The sequence below is a fragment of the Setaria italica genome, chromosome IX, assembly GCF_000263155.2.
Source record: "Setaria italica strain Yugu1 chromosome IX, Setaria_italica_v2.0, whole genome shotgun sequence".
NCBI lineage: Eukaryota > Viridiplantae > Streptophyta > Magnoliopsida > Poales > Poaceae > Setaria > Setaria italica.
This window is the reverse complement of record NC_028458.1, coordinates 44,112,271-44,139,697: the sequence shown is the minus strand read 5'-3', so window position 1 is coordinate 44,139,697 and position 27,427 is coordinate 44,112,271. Positions and strand designations below refer to the sequence as shown.

At 44.2% G+C, this 27,427-nt stretch overlaps 2 protein-coding genes and 2 pseudogenes across 2 annotated transcripts; 3 read left to right on the top strand and 1 right to left on the bottom strand.

The window, feature by feature from the left end:
- The first annotated feature begins 2,216 nt into the window (after positions 1-2,216).
- On the top strand, positions 2,217-5,958 carry LOC101756347 (annotated as a pseudogene).
- Positions 5,959-6,114: 156 nt separating this feature from the next.
- LOC105915092 (probable inactive receptor kinase RLK902) lies at positions 6,115-7,189 on the top strand. Its single transcript, XM_012848873.2, has 2 exons — positions 6,115-6,265; positions 6,354-7,189. The coding sequence occupies exons 1-2, from the start codon at positions 6,220-6,222 to the stop codon at positions 6,923-6,925; spliced, it is 618 nt and encodes a 205-aa protein (XP_012704327.1). The 5' UTR covers positions 6,115-6,219; the 3' UTR covers positions 6,926-7,189.
- Positions 7,190-12,689: 5,500 nt separating this feature from the next.
- On the bottom strand, positions 12,690-15,773 carry LOC101755943 (annotated as a pseudogene).
- Positions 15,774-17,199: 1,426 nt separating this feature from the next.
- LOC101753405 (wall-associated receptor kinase 1) lies at positions 17,200-27,193 on the top strand. The gene is made up of 3 exons (XM_004986881.3): positions 17,200-17,221; positions 17,813-18,876; positions 26,552-27,193. Exons 1-3 carry the CDS (start codon positions 17,200-17,202, stop codon positions 27,191-27,193), a joined length of 1,728 nt encoding a protein of 575 aa, XP_004986938.3.
- Positions 27,194-27,427: the final 234 nt, after the last annotated feature.

The following is a 27,427-nucleotide window of genomic DNA, read 5'->3' as shown; positions in this document are numbered from 1 at the left end:
TTAAATTGGATGCATGATTTAAGAGAAAAAGGTCATTGAAAGATTAGAGTTTGTTTAGATTCCCATCCTCCTCCCTCCACTCACGTCTTGATACATGTCCTCACCGTATACTATTAGCTCCTCCATGCGGTGTGGTTATCAGCCTAACTATTATCTAGATGGAATTTCAACCGTCCACGTAGTGTGGCATGAATCTCAAACGGTAAAAGATGGGTAAGAAAAAAATCTTATAGGATTTCCGATGCTAATATAGGGTGACCAGGGCGGACCCAAAGGGTACGCCGTGGGCTGAGATCCGGCCCAGCTCATGTAGTGTATATGGTAAAAAAAATGTTTTTTTTCCTTTCCCCAGTTCATAGTTGCCTCGGCAGTTTTCCGTCGCCGAGTTGCTTCTCCCGTTCGGAGGATTCCCTCCGCCGCCGCCTCTATCGTCTGGCATGGAGAACTCGTCCGGTGGCGCTAGGAGGCTAGGAGCCAGCCCTCACTCGTTTCCACTCGGCGCCGGCGGCTGGTGCTCCTGTGAGACGATGGCGCAGGGTCACACATCAGACATCACGGTGACCCTGCACAGCCACTGCCCATTGGCCTGACTCTGTTCAGACGTCCAGGACGAGCCGCCCTGCCATTCGCCATGCCAAGATGATTCACGTTCTCTCCCCTCCCTGCTATCTTTTGTCGATCTCCTGTGTCGTCTCCAATCGCATGGAGAAGAATAGATCTAGACTATGCCCAAAAGAATAGATCTAGACAATTAGACATATAGTCATCTTAGCATGTAAAATGGAATTATTAGGTTGCAATAATTTATGCAAGTTTATTGTTCAATGAATATGATGATATTCCATGTGAGAGTTAAAATTGCAGATCCCAGTCATGAATGTTGTTCCTTGTGCATGTTTAAATGTCTCCATTTCGTTCCTGCTCGTGAAGTTGTTAGAGTTGATTGTTGACACATTGTGTAATCTTTTGTGGAATTATTGAATTATGAAGAAGAATGAGAACATTGCATCGATCTCTTTTTTCAGTTTTTGAAAATGTACACTAATACTATTTAAGATGTTATAAGATCTTTTACATACATTATCATACTTTCATATACTTCTAGCTATTTAATACTAGTATACCGAGTTGTTTAGTAAATTTTACACTTTACCAAATTGTATACTGAAATTTTTGTATAGCATATCCTAGGATTAAATGGCTACCCCTCAAACTCCCTAAACTATGCTAAATTTTCCTCAAGCTCTGCCACTAAGTATAACCTGTTAATAACAATTCATGATTTGGACAATGGCCCTTGTCCTTCACGCCCTGGCCTTGGAAGCATCTACAAAAGCACAGAGCCTTTCTTCTCCCGTCCCCGAAACCAACAATGTTTCGTCTTATCTAGAGATCTCCCTTGTCTTTGGTGCACCTCATCTTCACCTAGCAAAAGAGTAATACCTGCATCTTCTTGCTCCTTTCATTGCAGATCATGTTAGCGGGGTAGGGTAGAGGAGCGAAGTAGCTGGTGGCTTACTGGATGGTCGACGATAAACCTTGTCAACTCATTTCAGGTGAGTAATAATGGCAGCCCGCTGCTATCAAGTTATATGTCTTAGTTAATTATTACGTGCAGTGTGTGTGACATTGGAGGACAGCAGTTCTGTCGGGGGAGAATATAGTTGCAGCCGATTAGTAGAAAGGATTAGTGGTCTAATTCTTTCTTGTGTGATGCATTTGAGTCATAGGCTCAAATTAAAGGAGAACAGGAAGTTGTAAATTAGGGCCTTGTTTAGTTGCTCAACTTTGGAGATGCAAAATCACTGTTGTAGCACTGTAGCACACTGTAGCGTTTCGTTTGTATTTGTGAATTATTGTCCAAATATTGACTAATTAGGCTCAAAAGATTCGTCTCGCAAAGTACAACAAAACTGTGCAGTTAGTTTTTGATTTCATCTACATTTAGTACTCCATGCATGTACCGCAAGTTTGATGTGACGGGGAATCTTCTTTTTACATAATGTCAAAATTGGGAGTTTGGGAGGACCGGTAAGAGGAATCCAGCAGATTGCTAGGACAAAGAGTCAAAGACTATTTAGAGCTGCACCGCTGACATGGCATGCAGTTCATACCTACTAGCTTTTTACCATTCCAGCTAACTTTGCGTTACCTCGTAAAAAATGATAGCAAACTCCGTCTCCTCGCGAGACGCCCCCACGGTGACCTCAAGTCCTCAACCCTGGATCCTCTGCCGCTGCTACCAACGTAAGTACCAAGTCCAAAAATCCAGCCACCACCTCTGTTGCATTCAGCTCAGGGATGATGAACGCCACGTCCCCAGGCATATCCTAGAACAGCCACGGCCTGAAGGTAGGAAGAGGAAGGCCAAGCGCTGGACAGCAGCTCGTCCCCGGCGGGGTTGATGTCGACCTCAGCCTCGGCGCGCGGAACGCCTGGTTTAGCAGGTTCAGGGCAGCCCACCCCCGTCTGGCGCGGCACGCTTGTAAGCTCCATGTGCTCCAATGGTGGTGAGATGCAATGATTTGAGATTCAGCCTGCCTTTTGCTCCAAGGATCCAATTTGCTCACATCCAACTTGTTCGTGGAGATGGAGCTAGATTTCATAATGGGGATTTGAGAGCTGCAGATGGGGAACGAGCAGAAGAAGGGGAGAAAGTAAGGAACAAGAATGGCGGATCGAAAGTTAACATGGAGTTAACGGTAGTGGTAAAAATCAACCATGAGGCAACTTTTCGATGGTATTTTTCTACAACTCAATCTTTCGATGCTATTTTTCTAAAGAGTGGATCTTTCAGTGGTATATATCCAATTTTCCCACTAGAATATTCACTCGAACCCGATATGTGATTAGGCAGCCTTTTCCCCCTATCTTGATGGTATAACTTGCTTCTTATTAACAACCCAACCCTTCTTAATTGAAGTGGGATTGCTTTCACACACTACAACTATTTTTGAATTATCCTAGTTTGATACAGTTTCTTCTTTATATAATCAAGCTTGTGGGGCTGTTGGGAGGCAGTTTTTGTTATTATATTGTTTATTAATCTCAGTTTTGTTTACTCGTAAGCTCCTATAGAAACTTGTTATTTGTCATCGTTTTGATTTTTTTTATATGGATCAGCAGAAACTGTGCTAATAAACAGGACCTTTGCTAGAAGGTAATCAAGTTTAGGACTTTCAAAAACATTCTAACATCAAGGAGTTGAGGGTACTGTCATCAAAGATATGTGATAGTACAAGTTACTGCTTTCATAAGATGAATCCTACACACCACAATTTTATAGAACTGTTGAATGGGATGGACCAATTGAAGTGGACAGCATATAGCAGTCATGATATAAAGCGTTTCTCAAAAAATGAGATAGAAAAGATCACAGGCAAGTATAAGACTACGGTTGGACAGGGCGCCTTTGGAAAAGTTTACGCAGGGACACTCGAGGACAGAAGTATGGTTGCAGTCAAGGTATTTGACCACAACAACAGCAAGATGAGAGAATGCTTTGCTAAAGAGATCATCGTTCACTCTCAAATCAACCACCGGAACGTAACAAGGCTCATAGGCTATTGCTTGGAGGAAAATGCACTGATGATGGTCACTGAATACATGCCTGGTGGAAATCTCAACGACATTCTTCACCGAGATGTTCGTCCCATTTCTCTAGACACTCGACTAAGAATTGCAATGGAGTGTGCAGAAGCACTGGGCTATATTCATTCACATATGTACACCCCTGTCATCCATGGTGATATCAAGCCTGCCAATATACTTTTAAACCATAAGCTTAATGCTAAAATTTCAGACTTTGGAATATCAAGGCTAGTCAACACAGACAACACTCTATACACTATGTATGTAATGGGAAGCATTGGCTATATGGACCCTTTGTTTGTTCGCACCGGGCATCTCACCCCAAAGAGTGATGTCTATAGCTTTGGAGTTGTCCTCCTAGAAATATTCACAAGGAAAAAAGTCAAAACAGACAATAACGGGTTAAGCCTCGTTGATAGTTTCATTCTATCACATTCAAAAGGATACAGAAGGGTGAGAAAGATGTTTGATGCCGAAATTTCAGATGGGGGCAACACAAAGATTCTTGAAGGGATTGCCAAACTGATAGGTGAATGCTTAGGCATGAAAATCCACAAGCGTCCTGAGATGAAAATTGTGGCAGAACGGCTTCAGGTACTCAGGAGAGCTCATCATCAAGGACAAGAAAGAGTAGGCCTATTTTCCTGGGGAAGGAAGAACAAACTAGATTTTTCAGCTGAAAGGATCAAGGGCCTGTTGGAGTCACGGGGACAAGTTATCGGCCAAGGCATATTGGGGAAGACGTACAAAGTCACACTGGACAGCGGAACTGTGCTGGCGATGAAGAGGATGAAGGGAGATTTCCAATTGCCGGAGGAGGAGTTTAGCGGCGTATAGCAGTGATCAATGACATTCAGAATCTCTTGGTCATGCCACTCCTATGGTACTACTATAGCAACAATGAGTGGTTGCTAGCGTACGATTACATGCCCATGGGGAGCCTTGCAGCGCTGCTTCATGGTAACATAATGTCCCTGCCTTCTTTATTTAAGAAGTTTATCCTGCACAATTGTTCCGATTAATCCCATACAACTGAACATTTTATGGTTCAGGAGACAAGAGCTATGCTGGAGCTCGGTTAGACTGGGAGCAGCGAGTAGGCATTGCGCTCAATGTGGCACATGGTGTGGCAGCCATCCACTCTGCTGGACCAGCGGTCTGCCATGGCAACATCAAGTCCTCCAACATTCTCCTCACTAGCGACTGCGATGTGCGGTTGTCCGAGCACGGCCTCCACACTCTTAGCTGCATATCCCTCTCCAGTGTGAGTGGCTACCATGCTCCGGAGGTCACCGTTATCTCCAGCGACGTCACCAAGAAAAGTGACACGTACAGCTTCGGCATACTACTACTCGAGCTTCTCACAGGCAAGTCTCCAGAACACATGTTGCTTAAGGAGGGCGTGGATTTGCCACACGGGGTGCAGTCCGTTCCCCGCAAGGAATGGACGACCAAGGTGCTTGATGCAGAGCTCCATAAGCAACAGAAAAGCGCTGTAGTAGAAATGCAGAAACTTCTGCATCTCGCGACGGTTTGCTGCGCACGGACAGCCATTAAGAGGCCAACGATATTTGAGGTGGTGCAGCAGATGGAGAGGATTCGAAGTGCTCCAGCTGAACCGTCCATTCCTGTGAAGGAAACGGAGCGAAAACTGGTTAGCCCACTAGCGACGATGATAGAGCAACAGAAACTCCTGGGCGGAGGTGGTTCATTTGGGACAACGTGGAAGGTTACAACAGAAAGGGAAGGCATAATGGTTTGCTGTGAACAGATAGCCATTCGGAGACCGGCAATGTCCGAGGTGGTACAGAAGATCGAGGACATCCGGCGGTTTAGCTCGGTTCATTGGGGAAGAAGCCCTCCAGCTGATACGTCCACTGTTCCTTTTGAGGAAACGGAACGGGAACAGGAACAAGATCCAGATGTAGCGGCAAACGAAGCATATGATGCTCAGAACAAAGTATCATCATCACAGGAAAGTGCAGGGACCATCTTTAGCTGTCAATCGACAATGGCAGTGCCCTTTGTCATGGGAAGAGGTACATTTGGGACGACATGGAAGATCACAACAGAAAGGGAAGGCACAATGCTTACAAAGTTGATAGAGGGCATGGACTTTTCGAAGGCGGCATTTGATCAGTAACATAGCAGCAACCAAATCCATCAAGAACGAGCTGGTTGTGAAGTTGATAGAGGACGTGGAGTTGCCAGAGGCGGAGTTTGATCGGCGCGCAGCAGCGATCGAAGCCATCAAGAGCCACCTGCTCGTGCCACTGCATTGGCACTACTTCGCGAGTGTTTGAAGACTAGGTGCTAAACTTTAGCAGTGTCACATCGGATATTCGGATGCTAATTAGAAGGATTAAACATGAGATAATTATAAAACTAATTGCAGAACCCCTGTGCTAATTCGCAAGACGAATCTATTAAGCCTAATTAATCCATCATTAGCAAATGGTTATTGTAGCACCACATTGTCAAATCATGAATTAATTAGGTTTAATAGATTCGTCTCGCGAATTAGACTCCATCTGTTTAATTAGTTTTGTAATTAGCCTATATTTAATACTTCTAATTAGTATCTAAACATCCGACGTGAACCCCTTCAGCAATGGGCAGAAGGCTCTAATGTACAGTTACATGCCTATGGGCAGCCTTTCAGCGCATCTTCACGGTAAAACTCCAGTTGACATTTATTGTTTTATCGTTTCATTTCATAGGAGTGTATATTATATCCAGTACGAATGACATATGATTGGCAGGAAACGGGGCACACGGCAGGCTTAAGTTGGACTGGGAGCAGCGGACAACCATTGCGCTCACCGTGGCGCACGGTCTGGCGGCCATCCACTCGGCAGGACCAAGGGCCTGCCACGGTAACATCAAGTCCTCCAACATCCTCCTCACCAGCGACTACGAGGCGCGGTTGTCGGAGCATGGAATCTACACTCTCTTCAACATGTCCTCCTTCGTTGATGCAACTAGGGTGTCAGGCTACCTCGACCCGGAAGTTGTTGCGAGCACCCGGGTCACTCGGGCAGCCGACGTGTACAGCTTCGGCATCCTGCTGATCGAGCTCCTAACGGCCAGGGAGCCCGCGGACGATGCCCTCTGTGCCAAAGGCTTGGATTTGTCACGGTGGGCGCACTCAATCGCACGCGAGGACTGGATGGAGAAGGTGTTCGACGCAGAACTCGTCAGGCAGCAGGGCGCACCAGAACAGGGAATGGAACAGCTCCTGCATCTCGCCATGGATTGCTGCGACTTGAGGCCCACAATTTACGAGGTTGTATCTCGTATTGAACAAGTCAGAGCATCCGAATCACGAGCATGATGACGAACAAGTCCATGGGGAGCCACATACCAGAGGAACATGATGAGCAGAATGTGGATTGGAAGTATTAAGGAAGATCTAGAGGACGTCCCTCACGGCCTCACTGGTTGCTTGGTCATCACTGATGCTTGGGTTAAGCTGATGCATGAGAAATCTGCTCTGGAAACAGGCCAAGCGAAGCTAGTAGTAACACAATAGTACGAAGTATGGTTGAAAACGGTCGGGAGATATCCCGTTCCATTCCGCCCCGATTTCTACATTTAACGCGATCGTATTCGTATTTTCAGATAAAAACGGAATCGGTAAAAAAAAAAGGGGACACGAAATTCGAAATCGGGACGAAATCGGTTTGGGCCCTATCCCGATCGTTTTCACCTATCCCGTTTTCATTTCGGGATATACCATATACATTCCGAATTTTACAGCCTGCGAAACAGCAGAAGTGCGGAGCAGCCTAAGCAAGCCCAGGCCCAGCAGGCCAGCAACTCGAGCAGCCAGCGGCTCAGCCCAACAAAGATAGGGTTTACACAATTACACACCCAAGCACCTAGCGGCTGCCCTCCGCCTGGCCTTGCCGGCCGCCTCCCCCCTCTTGACGGCGCGAGACACGATGCGACCCCGCCCGGCCGCCCTCGCCCCTGCCCGCCTCCGCCTGGCCTGGCCGGCCACCTTCCCCCCTCGACGGCGCGAGACGCGACCCCGCCCCTGCCCCTGCCCGCCTCCGCCTGGCCGGCCGGCTCCCCCCCCTCGACGGTGCGAGACGCGACCCCGCCCCCAGCTGGCCGGCTCCCTCGAAAACAATGGCACCCACCAGAGAAACTCCTTCTGGATCGAGAAGCGGCGGGACCAAGACCAAGAGTGCGCGTAGGCTTATGGAGCCGCCGTCAGGCACGCCACCGCTTCTTCCTTGTCCAGGTACTGAGGAATTCGTAGCTAGCAAATTAGTAGCTTGTAGATTCTTAGTGTTGTACATTTAGATGCAGCCATGCAGGTTGATGATTTAGCAATGTTTTCCTTTTTTCTTATCAAGAAGTAAAAGGCTTGCATCTCAAGAACCTAGTGCTACTCCTAGTTCTAGTCGAACTCCAACACCACCATCTACAAGGGGTTCTTCAACACCAAGTGAAGCTACCACTCCAATTACAAATCCAGATGTCCATATACAGGGTGGTGAAGCTGCAACTCCAATTACAGATCCAGATGTCCAGATACAGGGTGATGAAGCTGCAACTCCAATTACAAATCTAGATGTCCAGATACAGGGTGATGAAGCTACAACTCCAATTACAATTTCAGATGACCTAGAGAAAGATGAAGAGGATGACGAAGACCAAGAGCAAGCTCAACTAACTGGCAAGAGGAGGAAGAGGTGCACATCAGCAGTCTGGAAGTACTTTACAAAGAAACTTGAGGTTGTAGAGGTGAATGGACAGAAGTATGAGCAGTTGTGGGGATACTGTAACTTCCCAAAGTGCAAAGGTACAGAGCTGAAGGAAACCATGGGACAACTGGGTTTAAGAACCATTTGAAGTCGCAACACAATATTGTAAGAGGACAGCAACAACTCAAAGTTGGTAAGGACCCTGGTATTGAAATTACTCATGTTCAGCCCTACAAATATGACCAAGAAATTAGTTTGCAGAAATTAAATTTGGCAATAACTGTGCATGAATATCCTTTCAACATAGTTGAGAATGAGTATCTTGTTGATTTCATAAAGTCTCTCCGTCCTAATTTTCCGATTAAGTCATGTATCACTGTTAGGAAAGAAATAATGGATAAATATTTGGAAGAGAAGGAAGTTTTGTATGCGTACTTGAAAACTATGCAGTGTCGCTTTAGTGCAACCATGGATACGTGGACCTCATGCCAAAACAAAGGATACATGTGTGTCACAATTCACTGGGTAGATGATGAGTGGCGTATGCAGAAGAGAATTATTGGTTTTTTCAATGTGAAAGGAAGGCATACCGGTGCAAAGCTATCAGAAATATTTACTGAAGTTATGGTTATTTGGTACATTGAGAAGAGATTGTTTGCCTTGACTTTAGATAATGCTAGTTCCAATAAAGTGGTTGTTCATGATATAATTTCAGATCTGAAAGATAATGGTAATGGCTCTCTAGTTTGTGATGGGATTTTTTTTCATGTTAGATGTGCCTATCATATCCTCAATTTGGTTGCTAGAGATGGGTTGAAAGCAATTTCAGCAGCAATTACCAAAATCAAATCACTTGTGTTTGCTATGAAAGGATCTCCATTACAATGGGAAATGCTTTTGAAGTGTGCCACTGAATCTGAATTGGACACAAAGAGGGGTATCTCAATGGATGTGTCGACTAGGTGGAATTCTACCTATCTCATGCTGAGAGATGCTTTGTACTACAAGGATGCTTTTGTGAGGCTGAAGTCTGCAAATCGTCGTAGGTATGCCAAAATGTCTCCCTCACTTGCTGAATAGGGCAAGGCATTTATACTTTATCAATGCTTGAAGAAACTTTATGACCTCACTGAAATTCTGTCTGGTACTTCATATCCTACTGCAAACTTATTTTACAAAGGTTTCTATGATATAAAACTCATGCTTGATGAATGGTGCTTTAGTGATGATGCCACAATTAGTGCAATGGCAATTGCAATGAATGAAAAGTTTGAGAAATATTGGCAGCAGTCCAACATTGCTCTTGCTATAGCTTGTTTTCTTGATCCTAGATATAAGAAAAAGCTTATTGAATACTACATGAGGAAGTTCTATGGTGTTGAGTATCAAGTTAAACTTGATGAGTTTGTTAGTGTGATAAAGAAGTTGTATCAGTTTTATGCTAGTTCAGCTAATGCAACATCAAATAAGAAAAGTAGCAAAACTGGACCTAGTAATGTAACAGATATATTAATGGGCGATGTAGATCAAGATCTTGAAAACTTCTTATATTCTGCAAGTGAACCTGGTATGGTTGAGTCAAATGAGTTGGAGAAATACATGACCGAACCTCTTCAGAAATTGCCGGTAAGTTTGACATCTTAGCTTGGTGGAAGAACAAGAGGGAAGACTATCCTATCCTTACACAAATTGTTCATGATGTGATGGCTATACAAGTATCACTGTTGCATCCGAGTCTGCTTTTAGTGCTGCTGGTCGTGTTGTTGATCCCTACCGTAATCGCCTTGACCCTGAGATTGTAGAGGCATTTATTTGCACCAAAGATTGGGTAGCTGCAGCAGGAAAAGGTGATGATATGTAGTTCTGTACATACTTTTTAGTTACAAACTTATATTTGCACTTAAAAAATGGATTGATTTCATATCTTTCTTTTTTATTCAGATTCTAAAAATGTTGAATCAATAATGAGTGACCTTGAAGTGGAGGCATTGTCTACTGCAATGGTTAATAAGCTTAAGTTTGAGGTATATTTTCATTTGGTCATTTTAGATTATGCATATCTTTACTGGTTGTTACTTGTTAGTCCTTTCATTGATCCTTACTGACTGTTATACTGCTTTTTTTCACAATGGCAACTTGCCAACTTGTAGTAGGAAGAAATCAATGAGGGGAATGAATGGGACATTGAGGAACTAGAAGACATGGGAAGTGATCCAGATGCCATGGAAAGTGCTGCTAAAATATAAGCTGTTGGCTAGCCCAAATGGCTCTAAATAATTATGTTTTAGTTGTAGTCAAAACTTGTGCTTTGCTGCTTTTGTGCTATGCTCTTCGGCTGGGAGCCTAGATTGGAGCAATGGACTATGGACTATGGTGGTGTTCTGTCAGTCTATGTGACTCTGACAATATGTTATGCCCCTATGCTATTTAGACTTGTTGCCTATTTATCTATTATCATGGTGAATTGGTGATCTGTGTATCAATGTATGTGTACAAGTGAATTGTGCATGACCATGTGTGGTTGTGTCGGTACCGGACTGTTGGCATGTTGTCAACTTGTCATGCTCAACTAGATTCTACGGGCCGGTGTTTCCATTTTGCTTTTTGTATTCCGACTATGTTCGACATGTTCCTGATTGAATTAGTTCATTTTTGATATCCCGTTAGTTTGTTTTCGTGTTCGTTTCCGACCTTCCCGAATTCGATTTCGTTTTCGTATTGAAATGTAAAAGTGAAAATGGTATTGGGTTTATCCCAACTGAGTTCGACCGCTTTCAACCCTAAGTACAAGGAACAACGGCTTCCTGAGAAAGACAACGGATAACCAGAAACCAGAATGCATTATAAGTTTGTGTGGGCCCTTGTTAAATTGGACCAATCAGTCTTGCTGATGTGCAGATGATTTCTGTGTTAGGACTGCTCTAATGGAACACCCTAAACCTGTGGGAGGAGGTAACATTTTCAGACAAGATAATGGGCTCGTCGAAGAAGCCAGGATGGTGCGGCCTCGGAGAGTCCAAGAGGGAAAGTGGGCAGTAGAAAGTCTGAAGGGCCCATTGCCAGGGACCCCTCCGTCACGCCACGGTGCCTTCCCGGGGAGGCGCCCCAGGAAAGGGGAAGATGTAGCAAGCGCAGGAGGTCCCCCAGGACCCTTCCCTGAAGCAAGGCCCCAAGGAGGGGGTTCGTTCAGAGCGAATGAAGGGTGGCGTGCGCGGCGCCGGCTCGACAGACACGACGACCAAACTGGGCGGTCGCGTCTTCCCCTAAAAGATCATCATTACGGATGATTCTGAGCGCCTCGATCACTCGCAGTCTCACCCGTCCCGTCTGATAGGAGACGGGCGGCGCCGCCCTCCCCCCCGGGTGCGTTCAAACATCTCACCAGCGTCTCCTATCAGAAGAGGGCTCCACAACCCGGAGCGCAGGGCGCACAGTCTCTCCCCCGGGGTGGGACCTAGCGACAAGACGCGGCGCGGCGATGGGTGGCCCCAGAAAGGTGGGCCCAGACCACCCAAGCTCGGGGCGTAGTAACAGCAAGGACGTTAAATCATCGGCGTAAAACGGTAAAAGATAAAAAGAGCCCGGTCAAAGCCTGGGTGCGGGCCAAAGGCGAACATGGCAGGTTTGGTGGGCCCAGATAGGGGACTGTAGCGAGACGGGTGGCAGAAGGGCCGCTCGCGGTGGAGAAGATCGTTGGCCAAGGCCTCCTCCCTCCGCGAGCCATGGGCCTCACCTATAAAAGACCCGCACTTGTAATCGGAAAAGACAAGCAACTCTAAGCCATTATGTATAGGACGTAAGGTGTTACGTACAAGACGTAGGGTGTTACATCTCTGAGCGACCTGAACCTGTCTAAAACCCTCAAGTGCTATTAACTCTCGTAGCATTTCTTAGACATCACGCACGAACTAACCCTCAGATCGAATCTCTAAAAGGGGGTTCTGTCGGATCCCCGCTCTTGGTGCTTGACCATCATCACACGCATACGGGATTTTAATAATGATCCCGACCTACCTGTTGTCTACATCAAATTCAGCAAGACCATTCTTAGTAGGAGGTTGTATCCTCAATAAATAATATGATACATAAACAAAAATGATGATGTGTTAGAGTGTTAATGAGAAAGGAGAAGGTATTTTGTGTCATGGGATGAAATTAGATTTACACTGTTTTCAAGACTAAACTGTATTCAAACTGCCATTGAGGGGTACAAAGTTTCATTTCAATCGATTTTGACCAATGTGGTACATTGCAATTAAAGTCCATGACGTGTCTATGAAATTAGTTTAGATGACGTGATAGTTTGAAAATTGTTCCACGAAAACCAATTCGATCTCCACCTAATTAAAACTTAATCTCACTGGTGGCAAATTAAATAAACAATAAACATACTGTGCACAACTGCACATCACTTAAATATCTCACGCGTACAGGTCAGACATGGGAAAGAAACATCATGTAGAGAATTGTAGTAGCTTGAAGTCACAAAAACATGCTAAAAGAAATGAACATCTGCCAAGAGACAGCACTGAGAGTGAGTGTGTCATAGTCCCTACCGACGAGTGACAATTTTCTAGCTCATGTCATTCCATCATCTGGCATCTCTCCACCACGTCCAATCAGCTATCTTCCGCTCGCCTCTGCGCTCACCTGCAATTGCAGAGCACACTCCAACTCTGAAATCACATCTCCCATCGATGGACGGTCGATGCCCCGATCAGAAACACACTTGTCAGCAATTACCACAAACTTGATGCAAGACCTTGGATCAGCAATGGTTTTGAAAAGACAGGTGTCTACAACCTGATGAAGCTTGCCCGCCCTCATGAGCTGCAGTTTCCCATAAATCCAAACATTGAATTCTCTCGGTGGAACGTGTTCCACCATAGGCTGGCCACAGAGGACCTCAAGCATCACAGCACCAAAACAATAGACATCTGATTTCTCAGTTAGCCGACCGATTCGTTGGTAATCAGGATCAACCATACCTAAGCAGCCGCCGACGGGCATCTCATCCGTCGATGGCCCAGCCTTGCAGAGACCAAGGTTTGAAATCTTGGCACCCCATTTCAAATCCAGCAGAATGTCCACCGTTGCTACGTTGCAGTGGATGATCCTTAAGCTGTGAAGTTAGTGCAGCGCACGAGCTACACCAATGCAGATCTCCAGGCGTCGCTTCCAGGTAAGGAATGCCTTATAGATGTTGTACATGCTGTGAGTCAGGCTATTACGGGTCATGTACTCGTACACCAGGATCATCTCGTTCTTCTCGTAGCAGTGACCGATCAGAGGCACGATATGATGGTGCTGGATCTTTGACATGGTCTCTATCTCGGCAAAGAATTCACATGCACGGTGCACAGCCCACGGCAGGCAACGCTTCACAGCCAGCTTGGTTGCTCCGCCATCGATCTCGCCATAGTAAAGTCTACTGAATGCACGCCCACTTAAAACGAGTGACTCGTCAAAGTTGTTTGTCGTAGCCTCCATATCTGCGAATGTGAAGCGGCGGCACGGTGGACTAGCAGCATCGTTAGTTCGGACGAGTGGAGGCTCTGGCTTCATCTTCATCCATACCCAAGAGAACGGATCTGACCATCTTCGTCTCTGGAGGGAAGCTTTCCTTAGCGCTTCAAGCCGTTCTGCTAGATTAACCATGTCAGGACGCCCATCCCTTTCCAACCGGAAACATTTACCTGCTAGCTTTGCAACCTGTTCAAGGATCTTCATGCTGCTCTGGTTTGTGATTTCAGCATCAAACATCTCTCTCACCCCTTTGATGCCACCCGCAAGAGCTCCAATGAAGTGATCAAGAAAGTTGGCTTTCCCGTCTATTTCCGTTGCCTTTTTCCTAGTGATCAGCTCAAACAGGACAACTCCGAAGCTGTAAACATCGCTCTTCACAGTGAGACGTGCGTCCCGAGTAAGCAGAGGGTCCATGTAACCAATGCTCCCCCGTGCAAACTCAGTGAACAGTGTCTTGTCTATGTCGACTAGCCTCGCTATTCCAAAGTCGGATATTTTCGCAGTGAAGTTGTCATCCAACAATATATTAGCAGGCTTGATGTCCCCATGAATAACCTGAGTGTTCATGTGAGAATGCATGTATGCCAACGCCTCTGCACAGTCTGCGGCGATCCTTAGCCGAATGTCTAGAGGAATGGGGATTTTGCCTCGGTGAAGTGCATCACACAAGTTCCCGTTAGGGATATACTCGGTCACCATCATTAGTGCATTTTCCTCTTTGCAATAGCCGATGAGCCTGACCACATTCCTATGGTTGATTTCACGATGGACAGTCAATTCTTGATGGAAGTTTTCTGTCACATTGCGGATGAGCCTCTTAACTGCAACCTCGCTTTCGTCCTCCAGAACTCCTTTGAAGACTTCTCTCCAAAGCCTCCTTTCCCCAGAATAGTTTCGTAGTTGTTGGTTATCCGTTCTATTTCGCTTCCTGTGAAGCATCTTATGTCATAATTGCTATGCACAGAGCACTTTGATCTATGAGCATCTTGGATCGGCTCCTTGTCTTTCTGAAGATCCATCTTCTGAAAGTGTGAAGTAACAAAATTAATACACCAGTTAGCTCTAACATCTAACTAAGTTGCTGGATTATGTAACTGCAGGAGATGATCAACGCGGCAGCAGCATTACCTTTTTGCTGGCTGTAGTAGCTCACCGACACAACTGTTTACCTCCTTTCCTCTTCGACAAATTAACTAACTGGAAGTTAGCGGACCTGCTATGTCATTGAGAAGGGACTAAATTAGTGGAGGCATGTTGATCTGAAAAATAGTTTTTCAAGTGCTAAATCCACTTTCAAGGAAACAGATTCAGATTTTGTAAGTAGTTCCAAGAATAAGTGAATCAGCGAGGGATTGGTTAGCAATTTTCCTTTGGCCAAGATTGATGCTTGGCTAATGGCTATTGAAACGAATTTAGAAGGATAATCTAGAAGTAACTATAAATATCAAGAGTTGTAAACAAAGATAGAAGTTGAATGAAGCGGTTCAAATTTCACTCTCCGTCTTTCACCTAATTCTTATCGATAATGTACTCCCATGGTTTTCCAGTACCATGGGAGAAGAACCAGAAGATTCGTCTCATGGAAAGAAAAAAAAGGAGAGAAACAAAATACAACAGAGGTTCCTATATGCCTCTGAAAATTCATGTCAAAAAGTGGCATGATATAGATGAGTTAACGATGACAACGGATGTAGATGGCATAATAAGGGTTGATGCAATAATTTGATGGTACGACGAAGCAAGCACAAGAAGGAACCTGTCTCAAATCTGTACATTCGTACTTGGTACTTGAGGATCACAAATTCACATCCATGGAGATCGAGGATTGGCGAGCTATGGGGATTAGGGAGGTGAGGGAGAAGCGAGGATCGGAGATTAGGGTGTCTGTGTTGGCCTGTTGGGTTGGCGAGAAAAATGCGGAGTGGCCTGCACTCTCACTTCAATCACAAGGCAGTGCGCTAGTCCTAATGGGCTCCATATATTTTGGCTGTTTCCAATCAGGCAGGACACAGTGGTAGCGTTTATAGCTCCACAGTGATAAAAACAAACGTTTCCCACCAGGCTACCTGATTTCCCCCTTGTCATGCTCTCGTAATTGTTTTCTACTTCTTCAATTTAAATATGAATTTCATTTGGATGATCGAGGGGGGGGGTGACGGTGTTCCAATTCTATAGAAAAAAGCAAAATGTTAAACCATGTTACCATATATGACTTTTGGCTGTAGCAGCGCTTTGCTGGTGGGATGGGTTGCCTAGTAACCTAGCCCCTAGCCTACCCATGTGCCTGCCAGCGATGTTCCACCAATATTTGGTTGGAGTCCTGAACAATCTGCCTGACAAAAAATGGAAGTAGCCTGCAAACTTCTAATCCTGAACAATGAGTCCTGAACAATCTGCCTGACAAAAAATGCTACACTGGAAGTAGCCTGCAAACTTTTAGATGTATAGAATCTCTGAAATCAAAATTGCAAAGGTGTGCTGCTAATACCTGGACGAGTGAGCATGGTTGATCACGACATAACTGTTCCGGATGGATTTGCGGGCGCCAAGCACGAATCGTCTCCCTCCGGCGTATGACACTTATCTGGCTGCCATGGAAGGATGCCTGCCTGGGTGGATTCAGTATTGGAATGGAGTATACAGGCTTTCTTTCTTCCCCTTTTTTTTCTGGAGTGGAGTAAGATGATGCGGGGTCAACGGGTCAACCGTGTGTAGTCCCAACCGCGTGTTCCTACCGGAAGATCGGCCTGCCTTTGACGATGCCTTGACCGGGGGCCATTGAGGCCTGTCATCGAGCATCTATAGTGCGCGTGGAGGATGAGGACCTCGTCGTGCCGGCGCCACCACCATCGCCGCGGGGGCCGGGCGGGAGGGAGGCAATAAATGTGGGATAGTTGTGTTTTTCAGGAATTTTAGTTTAACCTTGGATTAAAGGGTTTAGTTCACATGTTTAGCACTTTAGGGACTAAAAGAGACTAAATGGATGGACTAAAGGGCAAGACACGGTGGCTTTTCAACTCCAAATAGAAAACCATAACTGCAGTAGATTTTCAACTCTAAACTTCCAAAAACTTTCAACTCAACACCAATTATTAGTTGTTTTTAGGTTCTGAGAAAATATTGCGGAAAATTCCAGCAAAACAAAAGACTTGTCATTTTTAATCGATTTTATAATAATATTGCAACTGCCACTTAATAGTTCCTTTCCTGACCCTTTGGATCATTTTTTCGTATTTGTAATATGGTCTCCGACCATTTTTTACCATTTTCATCTCTTCTTTCAACTCTAAACCTATTAGAAACTATTAGTCATCAGTGTCGCAAAGTTAATCAAGAAGTCCAGGGTGCTAACAATGTGTAACTCGCCATGTCGCAATCAAATCAAGCAAGTAGCTGCATAAGAAATTATGGCTTGACTAAAGTTCAGCATGGCAGTTTTAGGCACGAATAAAACATGCGAGACGTGTTGTAAAATTTACCAAGTGGCCAAAGGCAATGCTTCTATGAGTTATGATTGAAGTGTGTATGTGTCACATAAGTTTGTTGTAATACTGTGTGCGTGCGTCTGGTTATTAGCCTGTGCTGTAAAACTTACAATGATCTTCTTAATGCAATGATGCGCAGCTCTCCTGCGTATTTTCGAAAAAAAAGTGTGTATGCGTGTGCACAACAATGTCAGTCAATTGGCATCTCACGTACAGCTGCAAATCACTGGATATTTCTTATTAGATACTTGAAGCTTCCCTTGCACTGTTCAAATATGTGTTAGACTGAACCTGAACTAACACTCTGGAAACTATTTGTAGGTGAAGATGTCTCCATCATTTCATTAATTTGTTTCTGGAAGAAATATCAGTAGAGGTGCTACCCATTCGTCGAGGTACTAATTTGTTTCTGCATGATCACCTTCAATAGTTATCCAGTAGTTTAGCAAAGGCTGACTGTTCTGCTTACCGATGTAACTCACAGGAGCCCTTAAGAAAATACAGTAATGGAACTTATCCAAGGGGCTGACAGATCGAAATGGACGGTGCATAGTAATCATAGCATTACATGCTTCACAAAAGGTGAGATAGAAATAATAACTAACAACTTCACAGCTATTCTCGGAAGAGGTGGATTTGGGGAAGTTTATGAAGGAGTTCTTGAGGACCAAAGTAAGGTTGCAGTGAAAAGATTTATCCACAATGTGAAAGAAAACTTCAGTAAAGAGTTGGCCGTCCATCGTGAAATCAACCACAGAAACGTAGTGAGGCTCATTGGTTACTGTGTAGAAGAAAATGCCCTTATGATGATTACTGAGTACATCGCTAATGGAAACCTGAGTGATGCTCTTCACAATGACAACAGTTCCATCCCTTTGGATGTAAGACTTAGGATCGCCATTGAATGTGGGGAGGCGTTGGCATACATGCATTCTCACATGTATACTCATGTAATCCATGGTGACATCAAGCCTGCTAACATACTCTTAGATGAAAACTTCCATGCGAAATTTTCGGACTTTGGAATATCAAGACTAATCAACACGGATAAGACACTGTACACGGAGAATGTAATAGGAAGCAATGGTTACATGGACCCTTTGTTTGCTCGGGATGGGCTTCTCACTTCGAAGAGTGATGTTTACAGCTTTGGGGTTGTCCTCCTTGAACTGATTGCCCGGAAAAAGGCAACAACAGTAGTCGACAACGTCAATATTGTGGCTGCATTTACTAATGCTCTTGCAAGGGGGAACAGAGGTGCAAGAGAGATGTTTGACGCTGAAATTGCAAGCAAGGATAGCATGAAGATTGTTGAAGGGGTTGCAAAGGTAGCAGGTGAATGCCTAAAAATGGAAAGAGAAAAACGTCCGGAGATGATTGATGTTGTAGAACGTCTTCGGGTGCTAAGGAAAGCTTTACATCAGGATCAGGGACAACACCGAGTATATCTGTTCTCTTGGGTAAGGAAGAGCAAGCCAGCACCTCCAGCAGTAGTTACCATCCCTGCCAAGTCTGTGCCGTCAGGCCTGTGCCACCAGTTCTCGCTTGCAGAGATAAAGGCTGCGGTATATAATAGAATGTGACAGAAGAATGATCCACCAAACTGTGGGGGAAGGTGAGGCCGCCGGAGTGCGGGAGCATGTCGTCCATTCACCAGGACGCAAGGGGCATACGTCTGTAGCGGCGGGCGTAGATGGAGCGGCGCTGGTGACTAAGGCATATGCCGCTGTGGGAAGGAAGAAGGACAAGACGGAGGAAGAAGAAGGGGAGGACGAAGATGAAGCCGAGGAGGCGCCCGTCGACAAGCAAGGACGAGACGCCGATCGCAGCTCCATCTCGGGACGCCATGTCCAGGTAACTAATCAACTTCCCTTAGCTCGTCCTAGCTCTGCTTCGCCTTCCGCTGTTCCTTGCCCACAAGGTGTTCGACGCTTTGTGCCTGGAGAAGCAGTGAGAGAGTTTGAGGACCAGAGTGTGAATGCTAGGCCATGTCGGCGGCGGCTTACGCTGGCACCGAGAGTGGTGCCTGTCTCACAACGAACTTGCTCTAGCAAGCTAGTAGCAGTATCGGCCGAGGTAGAAAATGAAGCAACAGAAAGGGTTACGGGATGCAAAAGTTTGGAAGGGGAAAATTGGAGCCAGAAGGAAGAACATGCCTGCAAGAGATCGTCAGATCCTCTTCTAGGATTACGAAAAAATGATACAGGATCTCGTTTCTGGCCACTGGCAAACGATGAAAACTCTGAAGATGAGGAGGAGGAATACAGTAATATTGAAATTGAAATTAAGAAGAAGGAAACTATATGGATGGGAAAGAGGTGCTGTGAGTCCCTAGTGGAACAAAGGGCATCCTCAAGCAACAGAACAAAGGAGAAAGAAGACAGCCTAGCACAAAATTTGGGAATTAAGCTGAGAAACAGAAACAAAATGATGAAGACTGGGAAGAAGATCAAGCCGTGGATTGGTCCATTGCCTAGGAGAGAACATCCAGTAAAATGCTCACTAGGTGACATTTGGGTGAAAGATCTCCGGGCATCGGCATCACCAAATGGCTGCAGAAGTCTAGAAAAGTTCTTAGCAGATGAAGAAACAGTCATAATTGACGGTGAAAGTTCATCAGAGAACTGCTCAAAGAAATTAACAGATAGCAATTTTGAATTAAAAAACGAGCAATTGTTTCATCTTCAAAGCCCAATTACATGGGTGGGTGAAACAGGATTTGTTCAGATAGGGGCCCACTCTATGTTTCAATGCACTAATGGCCTTGGACGGCTCTTTAAACATGGAGGGAAGCCCAAAGGGTACAACAGTTATTATCACACCAATTACCAAGGTGGTGCCTCGACAGGGGGGAGAAAGGGGAAAATGATAACAGGGGATAATAAAGACCTCACCTCTCAGCATCTCCCCATCCTCACTTTCGCCCAGACTGAAAACCCATCTAGTCAGGAAAGAGGCGCGACTGTGGCAGGAGGAGACGCCAAGATGTGGCGAGGCTATGGAGCAAGAGGAGCGACAGGAACCAGAAATGTTCAAGGAGGCCGAGCAAACTGGGATAGGCTGCAGGAAGGGGAACAAAGAGAAAGCTTTGGAAGGGGGGGCGGTTTGATAGTGGCCACACCATGATCGGGGACAGAGTAGGCATAGATGAGGCTCCTGGAAGAAGGTTTGTGTCAAGAATTAATGCTGGAGCTAACAGAAGTTGAGAAGGACAGCACCAAAGCTATGGAGGATGGAGGGGAAGACATGGGTCAGGAAGTCCTAGGGAGAATCTAAGGGGACGTGGGGGATGGAGCAGATGGCAAGAATGCCCACAAAGAGCAAACACGCAAAAAGAAGAAGGCAGAGGGAATATGGGGGCAGGAAAACAGCAAGAAGAGGAGATCAAAGGAAAGATGAAAATAAGTGATGGTGAACAGAAAAAGGAGGATGGGGAAACAACAGAAAGGGACATCTTGATGATAGGAACAGCAGGAGAGGAAGAGAAGGGAGACGACACTAAAGCAGGTGTCAAATGTTCTAGATGCACAAAGAAGGGGCATGTGGCGGCAAGATGCACAAGTACTGTGTACTGTGTTATTTGCAATAGTGAGGAACATGTTAATCATAGATGCCCACTGTTGAAACAACCTCGACCTGTGGCACACGCTGTGGGATATGCTGTACATGGGTTGGGTTTCTATCACATTCCACACCCACCATTACCTAGGGCAAGGAAGGACTCCAAAATGGCCCTGATCAGAATTGGAGGTGGACAGTTATCCAAGGAACAGGTGATTACACAGCTTCAGAGATTGTATCCTGGAAAATGGAAATGGGAGCTTGAGGAGAATGAAGACAACACTTTCATCACTAAGTTTCCATCAAAGGCTGAACTTCAAAGGGCTATAGCTTTTGGAGGGGCAGATGTTAGAGAAGAAGGGGTGCAGACAGGACAGAGGCTACAATTTGAAGCATGGCATGAAAAGGAGGAAGGGTTTCTACTCCCTAAAGTTTGGGTAAGAGTGTTTGGCTTGAGGAAGAACTTGAGAGAATATATGAACTTATGGGCAGTGGGGTCAATGTTGGGATCGACCCAAACTGTTGATATGGAAGTGACTAGAGAGAATGTTTTTGGGAGAGTATGTGTGGCAGTTCTTAATCCTTTGCTCATCCCCTCACACCTAGATGTAGTGATAGGGGATCATTACTTCGAGCTAGACTTTGAGGTGGAAAAGTTGGGGACAGATGAAAATGGAGAAGAGGCTATTTTTGACTGGAAGGGTGATGCAGCAGGAGAAGGGGAGGGAGAAGATAGTGAAGAGGATCATATGCAGGATGATCCAGAGATAAATAGAGAAACAAAAAGAAGGAAAAACAACATTGATTATAAAGGGAAGGAAAACAGCAGTACAGACAACATACAGGCTGATCAAGACAGGGAGCAAAAGGATTCACTGAAAGAGAGAGTTCAGAATATGAATGACAATGAATTCTTGCTGTTTCTTAAGGAAAAGGCTGGGGAAATAATAGATAAGGCAGTGGATAAAACATTGGATCATTTGGCAGATCAAGTGATGAATGAGAGAGATGAAGGGCATGACTCAGAGAACAGTTGGGAGGAGGAAGAGGGAAGAGATGAACTACAGAAAGTGGCTGCAATCCCAGAGATAATAATCACACCAACAAGGGCTAGTCCAAGGTTGGCTCAATCTGGAGATGAGCACATCCTATCAAAAACAGAGAAGATGGCGGCAAGAAAGAATCTGGAACATAATGAAGGTAACACTGAAACTCGCTGTTGCTTATCTTTTCCTATGAATACAGCCATTCATAATGTTGAACAATTAGGGATTAGGGTGGGAGACAGTAGGCAGGAGATGGAAAAGATGATAAAAGATTTATTTATCTTAGAAAGCAGAGTTAAGAATCAGAATGATCAGGTAGATAATCAGAGTGAAATGACCATAGATAGTGATAAAGAGGAAGAAGACATAGAAGAGATAGAAAGTAAAGCTTTACAGTTCCTCTGTGGGGATTTATTGGAAGAGGTGTTTGATGATAATAGTAGCTATATGGGAGAATATACCAAAGTAGGAAAATACAAGTCATGTGCTAAGTCACATAGGAGGTACAAGTCACGTGCTAAGTCACATGGGAGGACTTGTAAAATAAAAATACCTAATGTTAATACCAAAATTGTTTCTAAATGAAAGGAATATTCTGGAATAGTAGAGGTCTTAGTGACTTGGCTAAAACTAGATTCCTCACTGATACTGTTAAAGAGCAGAACTTAGCTTTCATAGCTCTTTTGGAAACAGGAAAAAAAGATTTCACCCAGTCCACTTTAAATAACTTTTGTGGGGGTAGAAATTTTATTTGGCATTGGACACAACCACATGGCAGATCAGGAGGTATTCTTCTTGGAGTTGATCTAGATGAGCTAGATATAGGAAGTATAGATGAAGGAGTTTTTTATGTGAAATTTAGACTGAGAACTAGGAAGGATAACTTTCAATTTGTGTTGGTGGCTGTTTATGGGGCAGCACAACCTGAATTCAAAGAGGCTTTCCTCACAGAACTAGTTCATGCCTGTAACAAGGAAAATTTACCTATTGTGCTTGGGGGAGATTTCAATATCATTAGGAACCCAAGTGAAAAAAATAATGAAAGATATGATGATAAGTGGCATTTCCTCTTTAATGCTATCATAGATAGCTTAAATCTGAAGGAAATAGAGATGTCAGGAAGAAAATACACCTGGGCTAATTCTTTAAAGACTCCAACCTATGAAAGATTAGATAGGGTGTTGGTCAGTACAGAATGGGAACAACAATTCCCACTAGTCACAGTTGATGCTTTGAGTAGGGAAATATCAGACCATACACCTTTACTGCTTAGCACAGGGCAGGAAAATAGAAGCAGGAAACAACCTATGTTTAAGTTTGAGTTAAGATGGTTATTAAGGAATGATTTCTTTGAACTAGTAGCTGATGTATGGAACAAGGAAAGAAAAGGATCTACTCCACTACAAAAATGGCAAAACAAAATCAGGAGACTAAGACAATTCTTGAGAGGGTGGGCAAAAAATATGAATGGGGAATATAAAAAAGAAAAACAAGAGCTCCTTAAAAGGGCAGATGAATTAGACAAAAAGGCAGAATTACAGCTGCTAAGTCAGCAAGAAAGTGATTTAAAACAAGGTATCCAAGATAGGCTAGTTCAACTTTTGAGAGAAGAAGAGATCAAGTGGTACCAAAGAGCAAAAAGCAATAAAATGCTGAAAGGGGATAACAACACAAAATACTTCCATACGATAGCTAATGGCAAGCATAGAAAAACTAGAGTTTTCAGGCTTGAGCAGGAAGAGGGGATTATTGAGGGGGAGGAGAACCTTAAAAAGTATATAACAAAATACTATAAAGGTTTATTCGGATCCCAAATGAGCAACAACTGTTCTATGAACGAGTCCTTGACAGAGGATATCCCTCAAGTAACAAGGGAGGAAAATGAGATTTTGACTGAAAAGTTTACGGAAAAAGAAGTTAGAGAAGCCATATTCCAAATGAAGCATAACAAAGCCCCAGGACCTGATGGATTCCCAGTTGAGTTCTATCTGATTTTTTGGAGCCTCATAAAGAATGACCTAATGGCCATGTTTGAGGATTTCCATAAGGGTACGTTACCACTGTATAGTTTAAATTTTGGAATTATAACATTAATTCCTAAACTTAAGGAGGTTAAGATGATCCAGCAATATAGGCCAATCTGTATGTTAAATGTTAGCTTTAAAATATTCACAAAGGTGATGGCCAACAGATTTACCCTGGTGGCTAATAAAGTGATAAAACCATCTCAGACTGCCTTCCTACCTGGAAGATACATTATGGAAGGGGTGGTAATACTGCATGAGACAATACATAAGTTGTGTAGGAAAAAACAGGATGGGATAATTCTCAAATTGGACTTTGAAAAAGCCTATGATAAGGTTAACTGGACTTTCTTACAGCAGGCTCTAAAAATGAAGGGTTTCTCTCCTACATGGTGTAAATGGATTGAAAACATAGTTAGTGGGGGAAGTGTTGGGGTCAAAGTTAATGATGACATTGGACATTTCTTTCAAACAAAACAAGGTCTAAGACAAGGAGACCCCCTGTCCCCAGTGTTGTTTAATGTGGTGGCTGACATGCTAGCAGTTCTAATATCCAGAGCCAAGGAGAAAGCGCAAATTAAGGGTCTAGTACCCCATCTGGTAGATGGAGGATTATCTATCCTCCAATATGCAGATGACACAATCCTTTTTATGGAAAATGATATAGAACAGGCTAAAAATCTGAAGTTAGTACTAAGTACATTTGAAAAACTCTCAGGCCTCAAAATCAACTTCCATAAGAGTGAATTGTACTGTTTTGGGGAGGCAAAAAATATAGTCAAAGAATATGTGGAGATCTTTGGGTGCAAGGAAGGAATTATGCCTTTTAAATATCTTGGAATTCCTATGTACCATCGTAGACTTACCAATAAAGATTGGAAAATGGTTGAAGAGAGATTCCAGAAAAAACTAACAAGCTGGAAGAGTAAATTATTGTCAGTTGGAGGAAGGCTGGTACTAATAAACTCTGTCCTTTCCAGTTTACCAATGTTTATGATGTCCTTCTTTAGAATACCTAAAGGTGTTCTCAAAAGACTGGACTACTACAGATCTAGATTCTTTTGGCAATGTGATGAACACAAAAAGAAATACAGATTGGCCAAATGGAGTATTTTGTGTGTACCAAAGAGCGTAGGAGGATTGGGTATATCAAACCTGGAAGTGCAAAATAGATGATTGTTAAGCAAGTGGCTATTTAAACTTTTGAACGAGGAAGGGGTATGGCAAAAATTACTTAGAAGAAAATACCTAAGTAATAAAACTCTCACTCAAGTGAAGAAGAAAAAGGGAGATTCACAGTTTTGGGGTGGACTCATGGAAATAAAGGATCAATTCATGGCAATGGGTAGGTTTGAAGTGCATAATGGAAAGAAAACCAGATTCTGGGAAGATGTATGGATTGGAAAGAAAGCTCTCAGGGAGAGATTCCCATCTTTGTTTAACATAGCTAGGAGGAAAAATGACACTATGGCCAAGGTTTGTGGAGCGGTTCCCCTGAATGTGTCATTCAGAAGAGCTCTTACAGGAGATAAATTAAATGATTGGCTAAAATTGGTGGCTGAAATAGAAGGTCATGGCTTGGAAGATCAGGAAGATAGATTTTGTTGGAGCTTAAACAAAAGCAAAGAATTCTCAGTAAAATCCATGTACAGAGAGATAATGCAAACTGAAGGAACTCCCTCCTTGTGTGCAGAATGGAAGTTAAAAATACCTTTAAAGATCAAAGTATTCTTATGGTATTTGAAGAAGGGAGTGATCCTAACAAAGGACAATCTTGCAAAGAGAAGATGGCAAGGTAGTACCAAGTGTTGTTTTTGCAACGATGAAGAGACGGTGCAACACCTATTCTTTGATTGTCATTTAGCAAGATGCATTTGGAATACAGTTTTCTTTTCATTTGGAATTCAACCGCCTGTTAGTGGTCCTAATATGCTGGGTTCTTGGGCTAGAGGTTATCCCTAGAAATATAGAAACCAGATGATTGTAGGAGCTGTTGCACTATGCTGGGCTATTTGGTTGAATAGAAATGATGTGATGTTCAAAAGAAATACCACTAACTCCTTTTTGCAGGTAATGTTCAGAGGGACTTATTGGGCAAGGGCATGGGCGATGCTATCTAAGGAGGAAGAGAAAATTGATTTGAAGAAGAACTGTAGCAGACTTGAAATTACTGCTTTGGATTTCTTCCATAAATATGGTTGGAACTTTAGGAGAAGATTGATGTCTTAGGCTGTCTGGTGTCAAGGCAGATCTTGAAAGGTTTATGTGCTGATGGCGTGGGTCTTTCTTCAGTTTACCTGGAAGCTGTCTCTAGACCTGGGACCTTGGTCTGTTTTAGTTCTATCCTAAGAAGTATCAGAGATCTTGTTTAGTCTTGTCTGAACTTTGTTTTGGAACCAGACTCTAGACCTAGGAGCTTGGTCTGTTATAGTTCGATCCTACCTTATTTAGTCTTGTCTAAACTGTGTTTGGCACTAGAAGTTTCAGGAGCAGCCTGAGAGCTGCATGTTTTGTGTCCAGGTTGTAAGTTGGTGGCTGTAGACATCCAATTGAGGATGATCGAGGCCGGACAATGTTCCTTAATCTAAAAAAAAGAGATGAAGGCTGCGACAAACAAGTTTAGGTTGTCACTCCGTGTTGATCAGGGTGCATTTGGTCCTGTTTTCAGTGGCAAGATTGCTGGAGGAAAAACTAAGGTGGCTATCAAGCGCCGCGATCCATACTCTATGCACAGTGAGCATGAGTTTCATACCGAGATAGAGATGTCCTCGAAGATCCTTCACCACAATTTTGTGCCACTAGTCGGTTACTGCGATGAGATGGGTGAGATGATCCTCGTCTACAACTACATGGCTCATGGATGTTTGCGTGACCACCTGTACCGAACAAAGCAGCCACCTCTTACCTGGAACCGGCGTCTGGAGATCTGCATTGGTGCAGCTCGGGGCCTGCACAGCCTTCACACATCACAGATCATCCATGGTAACGTGAATACGAAAAAAATCCTGCTGAATGAGAAATGGGTCGCCAAGATTACAGATCTTTCTCTTCCCAAGTCTTTGCCATTAACAGAAGTTTCACGGGTTATCTATCGTAACCTGAAGACGACAAACATTCTGCTGGATGAGGAATGGGTTGCCAAGCTTACAGATCTTGCTCTGTGCAAGACTGGTCCACCAACGGACGTGATGCCAAGGGTCATGGGCAGTGGTGGCCTCCTGGATCCTGACCGGTCGGCTAACTGAGAAATCAGATGCCTATTCTTTTGGCGGGGTGTGCTCGGCCTATTTTAGACCACAAACTTCCGAAGCAACAACTTGTATTGGTAGCTTGGGCGTTGCGATGCAAGGTGGAGGGCAACCTCGATCAGATTGTTGATCCATGCCTAAAAGGATCCATTAATCAACGGTCTCTCGAAACGTTTGTTGGAATTGCTGAGAAGTGCCTTGCTTCTGAGGGTATTCACCGTCCATCGATGG

What these genes read in the sequence shown, in the direction of transcription:
- LOC105915092 (XM_012848873.2), top strand. Translation starts at nt 6,220, where the DNA reads ATGTACAGTTACATGCCTATGGGCAGCCTTTCAGCGCATCTTCACG. An exon ending in CCTTTCAGCGCATCTTCACG is followed by an intron (nt 6,266 to 6,353) that starts GTAAAACTCCAG and finishes TATGATTGGCAG; the next exon opens with GAAACGGGGCACACGGCAGG.
- LOC101753405 (XM_004986881.3), top strand. Translation starts at nt 17,200, where the DNA reads ATGTCGCAATCAAATCAAGCAA. An exon ending in GTCGCAATCAAATCAAGCAA is followed by an intron (nt 17,222 to 17,812) that starts GTAGCTGCATAA and finishes GGAGCCCTTAAG; the next exon opens with AAAATACAGTAATGGAACTT. An exon ending in TCTCGCTTGCAGAGATAAAG is followed by an intron (nt 18,877 to 26,551) that starts GCTGCGGTATAT and finishes AAAGAGATGAAG; the next exon opens with GCTGCGACAAACAAGTTTAG.